This window comes from Lolium rigidum, chromosome 6, assembly GCF_022539505.1.
Source record: "Lolium rigidum isolate FL_2022 chromosome 6, APGP_CSIRO_Lrig_0.1, whole genome shotgun sequence".
In the NCBI taxonomy this organism is placed as follows: domain Eukaryota; kingdom Viridiplantae; phylum Streptophyta; class Magnoliopsida; order Poales; family Poaceae; genus Lolium; species Lolium rigidum.
In genome coordinates this window covers 324,291,049-324,302,171 of record NC_061513.1, presented here as the reverse complement: position 1 = coordinate 324,302,171, position 11,123 = coordinate 324,291,049, and the positions used below count along the sequence as shown (strand labels likewise).

General features: G+C 51.6%; 1 protein-coding gene across 1 annotated transcript; it reads right to left on the bottom strand.

The window, feature by feature from the left end:
- Nucleotides 1–1,969: 1,969 nt before the first annotated feature.
- Nucleotides 1,970–5,069, bottom strand: LOC124664725. Its single transcript, XM_047202174.1, has 2 exons — nucleotides 4,976–5,069; nucleotides 1,970–3,344 (listed from the first exon to the last, which is right to left on the bottom strand). Exon 2 carries the CDS (start codon nucleotides 3,308–3,310, stop codon nucleotides 1,970–1,972), a length of 1,341 nt encoding a protein of 446 aa, XP_047058130.1. The 5' UTR covers nucleotides 3,311–3,344; nucleotides 4,976–5,069.
- Between the last annotated feature and the right edge of the window lie 6,054 nt (nucleotides 5,070–11,123).

Sequence of the window (11,123 nt, the reverse complement as noted above, 5' to 3'; positions counted from 1 at the left end):
CCACCCGGTCGCCAAGCTCTTCGCCAAGACGCCGTCGCTTCGCCTAGCGCCGCACCTCGACGGCCCGGTCGGCACCAACCAGAACGCGTTCATCGGCGGCCGGAGCCTACACGACAACTTCCTCCTGGTGAAGCAATCCGCACGCCTCTTGCACCAGCTCGAAGCACCTCGGGTCCTCCTCAAGCTCGATCTCACGCGCGCCTTTGATTCCATCTCGTGGCCCTTCCTCTTCGAAGCGCTACGGCAGTACGGGTTTGGAGATCGCTTCCTCGAGTGGATCGCACTCGCTGCTCTCTCGTCGAGCACGAGGGTTCGGTTAATGGCGAGCCCGGCCCTCCTATTTGGCACCGCCGCGGACCGAGGCGGGCGACCCTCTCTCGCCCCAACTCTTCGTCCTCGGTGTCGATGCTCCGGGCCGCCTCATCCGGCGCGCGCCCATCTTGGCATCCTCGCGGCGTCTACACCCTACGCGTGCCGTCCCCGCGTTCTCGCTTTACGCCGACGATGTGGTCCCGTTCGCTGCCCCACGCCGGAGGACGTCACCGCCGTGCGCGAGATCCCGCAGCTTGTTTGGCCGCGCCTCCGGCCCGCGGGTCAACTACTCGAAGAGCTCGGCCACGCTTATCCGCCGCGACCGAGACGATGCCACACCGGTGGTCCAAGAGCTAGGCTGCCCCATCGTCGATCTTCCCATCTCCTACCTCGGCATCCCGCCGACCCCGAGGAGGCCCACGACGCTGCGGATGCAACCGCCGGTTGAGCGCGCCGCCGCCGGCCTCGCCTACTTGGAAAGCCAAGCTTATGACCAAGGCAGGAAGAGCGACCATGGTCAAGGCCGTGATCAGTGCTATTCCGATCCACCAACAGCTCGTCCTTGCACCGCCTAAGAAAACCCTCAAGCTCATCGATAAGATCAAGCGGGGATTCCTCTGGGAAGGAAAGAGGGAGGCCAAGGGCGGCAAATCGCCATGTCAATTGGAAGCGAGTGTGCCGGCCTCTCGCCTACGGCGGCCGGGCATTCCCGACATTGAACGGACCGGCTCGGCCCTGCGCTTGCGCCGGCTATGGCTTGCCCACACCGACAACGAGCGTGCCCGGAGGGACTCGGACCTGCAATTCTCGGCCGAGGAGCGCGCGATCTTCTTCGCCTCCACCAGCATGGTCATTGGGAACGGTCGGCGAGCGCTCTTTTGGGAAGACGAGATGGATCGATGGCCGGGCTGCACGCGAGATCGCGCCTCGCGCTGTTTGATTGCATCCCCAAACGCCGCCGCAAAATCAGGACCGTGGCGCAAGGCCTCCGGGGAACAGCTCGGGCCCGCGACATACATGGCATCCTTAGCATCCACGAGATCGGCCGCACTGCAGCTCCGGATGGCCATCGCCCACACCACGCCGACGATGGAGCCTGGACGGACTCGTGCGGAAGTGGACGGACGAGTGGCTCTTACACGGCCAAGTCCCGCTACCTCGCGGCCGTTCCAGTGGCTCGACCATGTCCGGCCTCGTGGAAACTTACCCGGAAGACATGGGCGCCGCCGCGCGTCAAATTCTTCAGCTGGTTAGCGAGCATGGACCGCTGCCGGATCGCGGAGAGATCGGCCGGCGAGGACCGCAACACCATCCTGGGTGCTTGGCTGTGCGACCGACCGCCGGAGACGATGCATCATCTCATCCTAGCACCGCCCTTCTCTAGGCGGGTCCGGCATGAGGTGTTGGCGCGCCTACGCATGACTTGCCGCCCACCTACCGACGCCGACGCAACCCCGGACGACCGGTGGCGTCGAGCGAGGTAGGGAACCCCCAAGACCATGCGCAAAGGCCCGGACTCCGTCACCCTGCTCACGCCGTGGCTAATCCGGAAACACCGCAATGCTCGCGTATTCGACGAAGCCAACCATCGGTCTTTGGATTGGTGGACGACATCATGGAGGAGGCTGTTCAGTGGGCTAGGGCAGGAGCTAAGGGTTTAAGGGTTGTACTGCCGACGACTTGGGACGTACACTGATGTTGTTTTCATTTTCTGTTCTCTCCCTCTTAGGAGGCTTGTAAAACTCCCTATCTTTTCAATGCAATGAAACGCAAAAGTCTTTTGCGTTTTCTCGAAAAAAAAAAACAATATGCCAACTACTTTTGCCATTTTCCTGATCCCTCGTTCCAACGAGCTACTCTGCTTTTCCCCCTCGCAGCCCACATGGCTCAGAAACTTGTATTGCCCCATCTTGTTTGACCACAGAGGCTTCTCCTCCGGCCATCCAATAATATTACTGGAGACAAGCTTCCAGGACATGCGAGTGAGCCAAACACTACACTTGTTGACCTTGAGCCATGCCCATGTCCAAGGTGACACCATCACCATCATAAACATTGCACAGAATTCCAGAAATAAGCTTCCAACAAATAACGTGTAGGTGATTGCAACGTCAGCTCTGCTGTGGTATCTATGTTTGTTGTCACCAACTGTGAAGAGCACAAGGGCAACCATTGCTGATACTTGAGATGTGCACCGAAGCATAATGCCGCGCCTTGTCCGAAGCACTGCGGCCTTGGTATAGATATCACAATACATGATACCAAGTTCAACATCAACCAACTTGGCCAGCTTGGCCACCTGGACTTCATCTGACCGAGCATATTTTGTCCAAGTTAATGCATGAAAGCCTTCTGGTATCTGGAAGAGTGTAAATCCAGCAAATAAATGTCGAACAATTGGCGCTGAATCCAATGAAAAGCAAACAATGCTTGAGTAGCTATCATCCTGATGAAGTTCTTGATGGGTGAACTTGTTACTTTCTTCACTGTTGTATCCAGTGCTGATGTTTTGTAGGTTCCCGTACATGAGAGCCATCGTCCTCTCCCCGTACTTGATGATTCCAGCAACAAACATGAAGATGCCCGGAACAAGAAGCTGCATGCGCCAAGCAGTGGACTTCCAGAAGACATACAAGGCTAGGACCACTTGGACTATCAGATTCAAAAGATGCCTCAACCACAAGCTGTTGTCCTCCAAGGAAAAAGCAGTGATGGTGTCCTGTCCGCCAAGATGAATGAGTAGGAAGGGCGCCCAAAAGAAAGCTAGTGGGTGCTGGTTTTCAGTCACCGTTTTCTCTTCTTGTTTTGAGAGCAGACCAAGGGCGTAAACCGCTACCAAATCTGCCACCAAATAAGCTACCCAAATGGTGCCACTAAGAAACTTGGCACCACGTTGACGAAGGTTACCGGTAAAGAACAGAAATATTTGTAGCACGAAGCTGAGAAGCACAAGCAGCTGGATCTCCCATTCATTGAATAGTTGCAACAAGCTCCCCATTGTTAATCAGATTTCACCCTATGCCACAAAACCACTAATTAAGGGCATCAATTTGTTAGCAACTTAGCATGCAAATTGAAGTTACAGCCCAAAATACATTCAGGTACCGACAAGACTACTATAAGTTGGTATGTACATTTAAGTTATATAAGCATTGGTTTATCAAGTTCTGTAACAGATTGAGATTTTTCCAGAAAATAACTCGGTAACAGATAAGAGTTTTAACATTTTTTTTTTGAAAATTAGTTTTAACATTTAAAAAGGACACGTTTTGAAAACTATAAACATGATCAAGAAAACGTAGAAATTCAAAAAAAATTGAATATGAATTTATCATGAACTACAAAGTTAAATGTTCCAATGGTATGAAATTAGCACTATCTTTTTATTCCAGGCACCAAGTTTTAGGTCTAAATAATAGGAATTCCCATTGAAATGATTAGTACAATAAAACTCATATTTTCTTTGCACACGGTAGTACCTAAATATGGAACGTGCCAAAGACCAGTGTGTCTTGGGTGACACAATGAAAGATGCGGCGCGGCTAGGCGAATCTAAGGCGTCAATAGCCGATAAATCTAATTCATTGGATAGGAAAAGTATAGGAATAGAAAAAGTATAGGATTGAGATGTCATGCCTACTTAAATCCTATAGAAATATGAAGTATGTTTGATTGTAGCAAATGAATTTTCATAAGGTATGACCTAATTTTTTTTCCTATAGAATTTACGCTACATGATTCATATATGATTACTTCCTATGAATCAAATAACCTAGGTAGAAACAATTTCCCAAAGGATCAAAATCCTATACAAATCCCTATGAATGAAAGGAGACCTAAGGTGTCGGAGTAGCGACTCGTGGCAGTCAGTGCTGTGGCTCTAGAAACGGTGATGATTATCATCAATTTCTTGCCAGATACTAGAACCCGGGCCCTTCTAGGTCGATCACATGTCTTGGAGTGGTGAACTCGATCAAGTTAGGTGATAGGGTGTGTCATCCTTTGCCTCCATTCCAATGTTGTAATCTTGCTTGGCAGAAAACTGGATCTTCTTATACGTGTTCGCATGTTAGTACTGCAGACTACTTTCAATATTCTATTCCCGGATCTAGAAGAACTGACATGAATAATGAATTCTCGAAGAATCGGAAGAAGGTTTTTAAAAATTGCAAATTCCCCAAAGTGGCAGGCAGGCCTTTTAGAGATAGAAAATTAGCATCGAAAATTAATTTGTTCCAAGTAACTTTTCTGGTGATAAATAATTAATCGCTACACAAAATGACTCCAACTCAAACAGCAAGTCTCCAAGATACATGGATCTGAACAAAATGGCGCATACCCCCGGAATTGAAAGGAGGATGCATTCCTAAAATTACTACACTAGCAGAATCCAGATCTGGAGCAGATTGGGGGATGGATTCAGAGCTTGGGAAGCATGCCATGGTGGCAGGGGACAGGTGTAGTGCGACGGCGACGCCGTCGCATCGCCATGGAAGCACCCGCGGCTTTTCTGCGGACGGAGCTCGGTCCGAGTGTCGCCGTACCAAGTCCATGGCAGCCGGAGAGGAGATTTCTCGAGGATGGTCTCTTTCATCGGGCTCACTTACTACTATAGTAATATACTACGATGCCTTTGGATAAGCTAATCGAAGATTGTGCATACCTTTAGAGAAGGTGCGCGGATGTTTCTCCTACTCCGGACAAACGCAGCAAGCTCTTTTTGAAATCACAAACGCAGCAAGCTCATTTTGGTTGGCGTGTAGGAAACAAGAGCAGAGGAGTAAAGAGGAAGCAAACGATGGTCTAGAGTACTGCCGTCCTTTTCGAAAGTTCGCATGTCGCATTGTGTGGATTAAAAGTCATGGTTATTGAAGTTGCGTCCTCCAATAAATTTGGGCGCCGGATATATTTTCGGCATCAGTCGCACGCCAAGTCTCCTTCCGCGCGGCGTGGGTCCGACGTAGCTCATCCCCGCTTCATAGAGGGATGCTTCAGACACGCTGGATACACTGGGAAGCGAAACGGGTACCCACCCGTCGGCGACCACATCCAGAACGTTGGTTCCCACCTTTTATTTCTCGTCGCGCCTCCCCTCCCGTGCCTCCCACCCCTTCGGCGCCACTCGATTTGCCGGTCGTCTCGACAGCAATCTCTTCTGAGTCGGGCACCGTCATGACGGCTAGCTCCCTCGCCGTCCTTTTCGCCGCCGCCACTTCGGCAACGCGTCCCAGAACGCGCCGGCAAATCCGCCCCTCCTACGCTCAGAAGGTGTTCGGCGCCTTGTCTGGTAGGCGCGATAGGTCTCTGTTCGTTGCCTCCTCTGCCACGACTGAATTTGAACCATTTATTTTGCTTCAGACATGGATATCGACGATGAGATGATCGTTCGAATGTTGGAGGAAGAGCAAGCCTTCGACGACGACATGCGGGAGCATTTGTCGATCATCGCGTCCCTCTAGAACATGCTTGATGCCAAGGCAGAGAATAGAAAGAGGTCGTGTCGCGAAGGTTCAAAGGCGGAAAGAAAGAAGTCGAAGCCCCGAAAGAGGATGGAGGGGCATACCATGCTGCACAACGATTACCTCCCATATGAAGCAACAAAGGCCGACAATTTTTGGCGCGGGTATAGGATGAGCAAGGGTTTATTCATGAATATCCTCCACGGCGTTCGAGATTTTGACCCCTGCTGCAAGCTGAAGCATGACGTTGTTGGAATTGCCGGGTTCTCGTCGATTCAGAAGTGCACCGCTGCCATGAGGATGCTTGCATACAGAGCAACTGACGATACACATAACGACTAACTTCGCAAGAGTGAGTCTACTGCCAACTGAAGAAGAGACTGCAAGGATCATGGCACAAAATGCAGAGAGAGGATTCCTGAGATGCTTGGAAGCATCGATTGTATACACTGGTCATGAAAGAATAGTCTGTTTGCTTGGCAAGGTATATACAAAGAGTGTCATTGATATTGCAGTGTGGTGTTTGAAGCTGTGGTAGATTATGCCCTATGGATTTGGCATTCTTTGTTTGGCATGACGGGATCACACAATGACATCAACGTGTTGGAGCGGTCACCGGTGTTCATCAAACTAGTGAAAGGTCATGCTCCACCATGCAACTATGATATCAATTTCCACCAATATACCGAAGGCTAATATCTAGCCGATGGTATATATCCAAAATGCGTGACTTTTGTGAAAAAATCCCGGCTCCATCAGGTTAGAAAAATTGCGACTTTGCTTCACGACAGGAGGCTTGCAGGAAGGATCTCGAGCGGACATTTGGTGTGCTTAGGGCTCAATTTGCTATTGTTCGGTACCATGCTCTAAACTGGTCTCACGATCAAATGTGAGAGGTGATGCAGGATTGTGTGATCATGCACAACATAATCATTGAGGATGACCGCAAGAATAAGATCAGGAGACATGTTGGTCCCTATGAGTGTCAGGGTCCTCCTGCGGAGGTTGATCATGAGGTGTCTGAAGATTTTGTTGATTTCCTCGTCATGCACGCAAAGATCCGTGGCAGCAATGTTCACGAACAACTTCAAAATAATATCATTGACCATATGTGGAGGGTCAAAGGATTATCAGCAAATGCGGTGGCGCCTTGATCTAGCCCCACTTATTATATTTGTTTAATTTTTTATTATTTATTGATTTTAATTTGAAACAAAAAATAACAAACATTTTTATTTGTATGCTATGTTTAATAAAATGGTTGTGTTTTCGAATAGTGTATCAAAAAAATTAGGGCCTCGTTAGGGGGACGCGGCTGGGCCGCGACATCCCCCAAACGCGGCACGGGGAAAAAACGTCCCCCAAACGCTCGATCCGACGCGACTGGAGATGCTCTCAGTCTTATATTTCGATGATTCTGGATAAAATTCACGATCTTTAATGACCTCCACTGACGTGTCGAACCCTCGGGGTGGCACGAGGACGAAACCCTAGCGCCACCAACGACAAGACCCCACTGGCCTCCTCGGCAGGGGTAAGGGACGCGGTGGCGGCGGCCCAACGCTGAAGGGGTCGGGTTGCATCGTGACGGCAACTACTAAGTGGAGGTTGGGGATGGGACCGATAGGTTTTCACTCCGCACGGCGGTTGGGGCGATGCCCCTAGTCGTGCGATGGCTTTCCCATGGGCATCGCACTTGAGGTGGAGGCATCGAGTCGTAGGTCTAGCCTTTCGCCTAGATCCGCCATCGACGCGGCAGTGGGGCGTTCGGAGGTGCATGGAGAGGGGGTGTGATGCAAGTTGTTGGCCTTGTTCTAGCGTCATGTTGGGCATCTTGCTCGATGCGGACTAGCGGGCCCACGGGTGCACACTAAGCCCGAATGCGCTTGCCTGCTCTTTCGCCGGTGGGGGTCTACTTACGGGCGGCGTCGAGGGGGGCATGCCGATCTTCCTAATAAAGGCGACGGTCATAGGGTTCCTCTCACGCCAATTTGAAGATCTACTTGATGCTTGCCCTCTTTGATCTGCTCGGAGTGTCGAGTTCCGGAAGGCTTTGCCGGCGAGCTCCATTGGGCGCATCTTGCCTGGAGATTGCTGGATCGGATGTAATTCGGTCGTGTGTACCCATGTTTTTCCTAACCATTTGGTTTCAGAAGGGAGTGGCGCAAAACTATGTGGGCAGGGGTGGTGGCAAGAGTGGGGTCTGGTTGGGGTGGCGGCGCGTGTCCTGCAACATCCCACAGGGGCTTCACGAGCACGGACTAGGTGGTTTTGTGCTCGGGCGGGCCAGGTGGGCCTGGTGTGCCCCTTGTCGGCATGTACAAACTGGTACAACCATTGGCAGTGGAGGCGGTTCCCTCATGCATGACCAATACCTCGCCGATCCTTGGTTTCGGGATCCTCCTTGGTCCTGCTGGCCTCGGTTCGTTGGCCACGGTAAGATGGCGGTGATATCTCTATGGCCATGGTGGCGCACGTTGGTGGGCGGTGTGGCTGGTAGAGCACGATGGAGCGTCCGGGGCGGGGATGCGAGGGTCGGGAGAAATCTCCGTTGATCTGGCCGACACCGACGCGGTGACGCCCGAAGGGCGTTGGGTGAAGTCTTCCTCCCCTATCCATGTGTGTACCGGTTGAACCCCAAGATCAGTCTGGGCAGCAACATCGTCGTCAAATCCCTTCTTGGAGGTGTTGCTTGGTACGTTGTGCATGAGAGTGCTAGAATTATGGTGGGAATTTTTCGAAGGGCTCAACGACTACATGACATCTTCATTTTCGCCGATCCGACCTTTTCGACTTTCTTTCTCTTTTTTCTTTTGTGTTTTCTTTTGAGCGTGCTTGTGCTGGTTGTTGTAACGTGTGACAGTTGTATCGAGTCGTTGGTATATTAACATAGCGGGAAGAAAGGCTATTTCGAGGAGTATATGAATTTTCATTCCTCCCAAAAGGAGCCTCGAGATGTACAACGTCCAGAAGTATTTATACGAGATAAGACATTTGGTGTAATTTTGTATGCCTTATATGACACTCTAGTTCATTTTGACAACAAGCAATATACCTGGGCATCTGAAAGGCCGGTTTTGCCGCTGTGTATATTGCAACCAAAAAAATATGCAAGACACATATTTGGTCATGGTTAATCCATGTAAGCTAGTTTGTAATAGCTAGTTTGTACATTAGCAGGCAACGTATTGAACATGTTAATTCAAAATATTAGGCACCACCTTCCCTGTAGCATGTACATACATCTAATTTTCAGTAGCACAAGATTCCAATTAGACAATAATTTTTAGTCCCGAACCTGCAGCCAAGTCATTGATTCTCTCCCGTCGTTGGGCCTTGGCCACCCACCGCCGCAGCCCCACCTTGGCCGTCCCCCACCGCGCCTTGGTCGCCATCCCTAAACCTGCCATGGCCGCCCACCGTCGCGAGGCTTGGCCCGCCACCAGCCCCTGCTGCCACCACTAAATCCATGCCGCATGTCATAGCTCACGCCGCATGGCAGGCTGCCATCGTTGCGGGCAAGCAGGCTACCGCCGGCGCTATGGTTGAGGTGGGGAGGAGGGCTTGGTCAGAGCATCTCCAGTCGCCCCTCCCCACCCCACCCCACCCCCCTCCCAAACGACTATGGGGGTGCCGACACCCTTTGTTTCTAGTCGCGCACGCCCAAACTTCTTTTTGGGCCGGAAGAAGGCGTTTTAGCTGCCGGTGCTACCATCCCACTCCCAACCCGCATGAGGGCGAGCGGGCACCGTCAGAACGGGCATGCTTGGCAGGCCCCGTCTAGCCGCGAGACATTTCGGCGTTAAAGCCTCGTCTCCCAGGCCATAGGATTTTTCCTTCAGCAGGCGAACATGCTCCCGTCACTTCAATGACATCTGACGGTGTAAATGTCGTGCCACCCGTCCCGACGTGGCTCCCCCACCTATTTTTACCCCTTCTACACTCTCGTTGTTATCCAAATCTCGTCTCCTACTCTCCCCTCGGACGCACACAAACCCTAGAGCCCAGCACCGCCACCGTCCATCTCCGCGAGCATCAAGGGATATGGCGCCGCTGCCAACGGCTTGGGTGGCCGCACCCTGCACGAGGAGGAAGCCCGGGTGTTGTACGAGTCGAGGTATATGGCCCCGCCTGACATGCACGCTCCCGACAATTGGAGGCTGAGCGCGGGTGGGATCCGCGTCCTGCCTGAGCCGCGCGGCAGCGATGGTCGCGCACTAATAGACCGTCAGCACGCTGGAGCAGCGGGCGGAGCTGCGCTGGAACCTGGACAATGACGGCTCGTGGGACTCCTTCTTCCGCCAGCGTAGCCTGTTTGAGTTGTCCCGCTACGACGGGAACGACCCACCGCCGCCGAAAAGAATTCCTTGGCGCGCTGGTTCTGGTGGGGCCGCCCAGACGCACGCATCCCGCCATCTTCGAGCACATCGCGGCCGGCAACGAGCCGCGGCTGGAGTTACAGGCGCTCCCACGACGGTGGGTGACGAGGGATCACCTCGCCAAGGCCTACATATTGTAGACTTGGTTTTCAGGAGAGAGCGACGATGGAGATTCCGGGAGCGAGATTAGGCACACGACGTACCCAGCTTCGGATCCCCTCGGTGGAGGATCCCTACGTGCTGCTAGCAATCTAGTATATGATCATAAATATGTTTACAGAGTGGCGCCATAGGCGGGACTATGTTGTCTATCTATTGTCCCCCCATATCGAATGCCCTGGCTAGCTTTATATATGCAACCAGCCTAGGGTTTTACAAGAGTCCTAGTCGACTACTTCTTCGGGTTACCTTCTTGGGCCTTCTCCATATTGGGCCAAGCCAGGTATACTAATAATGGGTACCCGAATGGTATGCCCATGACATTAGCCCCCGAGTGTCTAGGGAAGTCAAAGACTTGCGTAGAGACTCCAATCATAATCATCTCTGAAGTCGAAGAAATACAAGGTGTGACCATTGATGTCGATGTCGTAGATCACGTATAGCGTAGATGATGTCGATGATTCTCGAAGTTATTTTCTATTGGGTGTGTGGCCAGCGCTCCCGATGGGAATAGCCCCCGAGTCTCTGTGCAGGTGCTTGCACCTGGGCATAGACTCAATTTGTACTACTCGATGAAGAACTTGACTATATTTCTGGGCGCAACCCCTCTTTTTACCGACTCCTGTTGGAGGACTTAATGAAATCCATGTGCTCCTGATGGGAGTAGGCTCCACTCGAGTCGCAGAGTCGAGTTTAGTCTACAAACCTTTATATATTTACAGAATTGAATGAAATTTTCGTGTTTTTTTCTCTTTTTAAAATTCTTCGAGTCCAAGGAGACGCTATATTTTTTTCGACAAATATATTGTACATG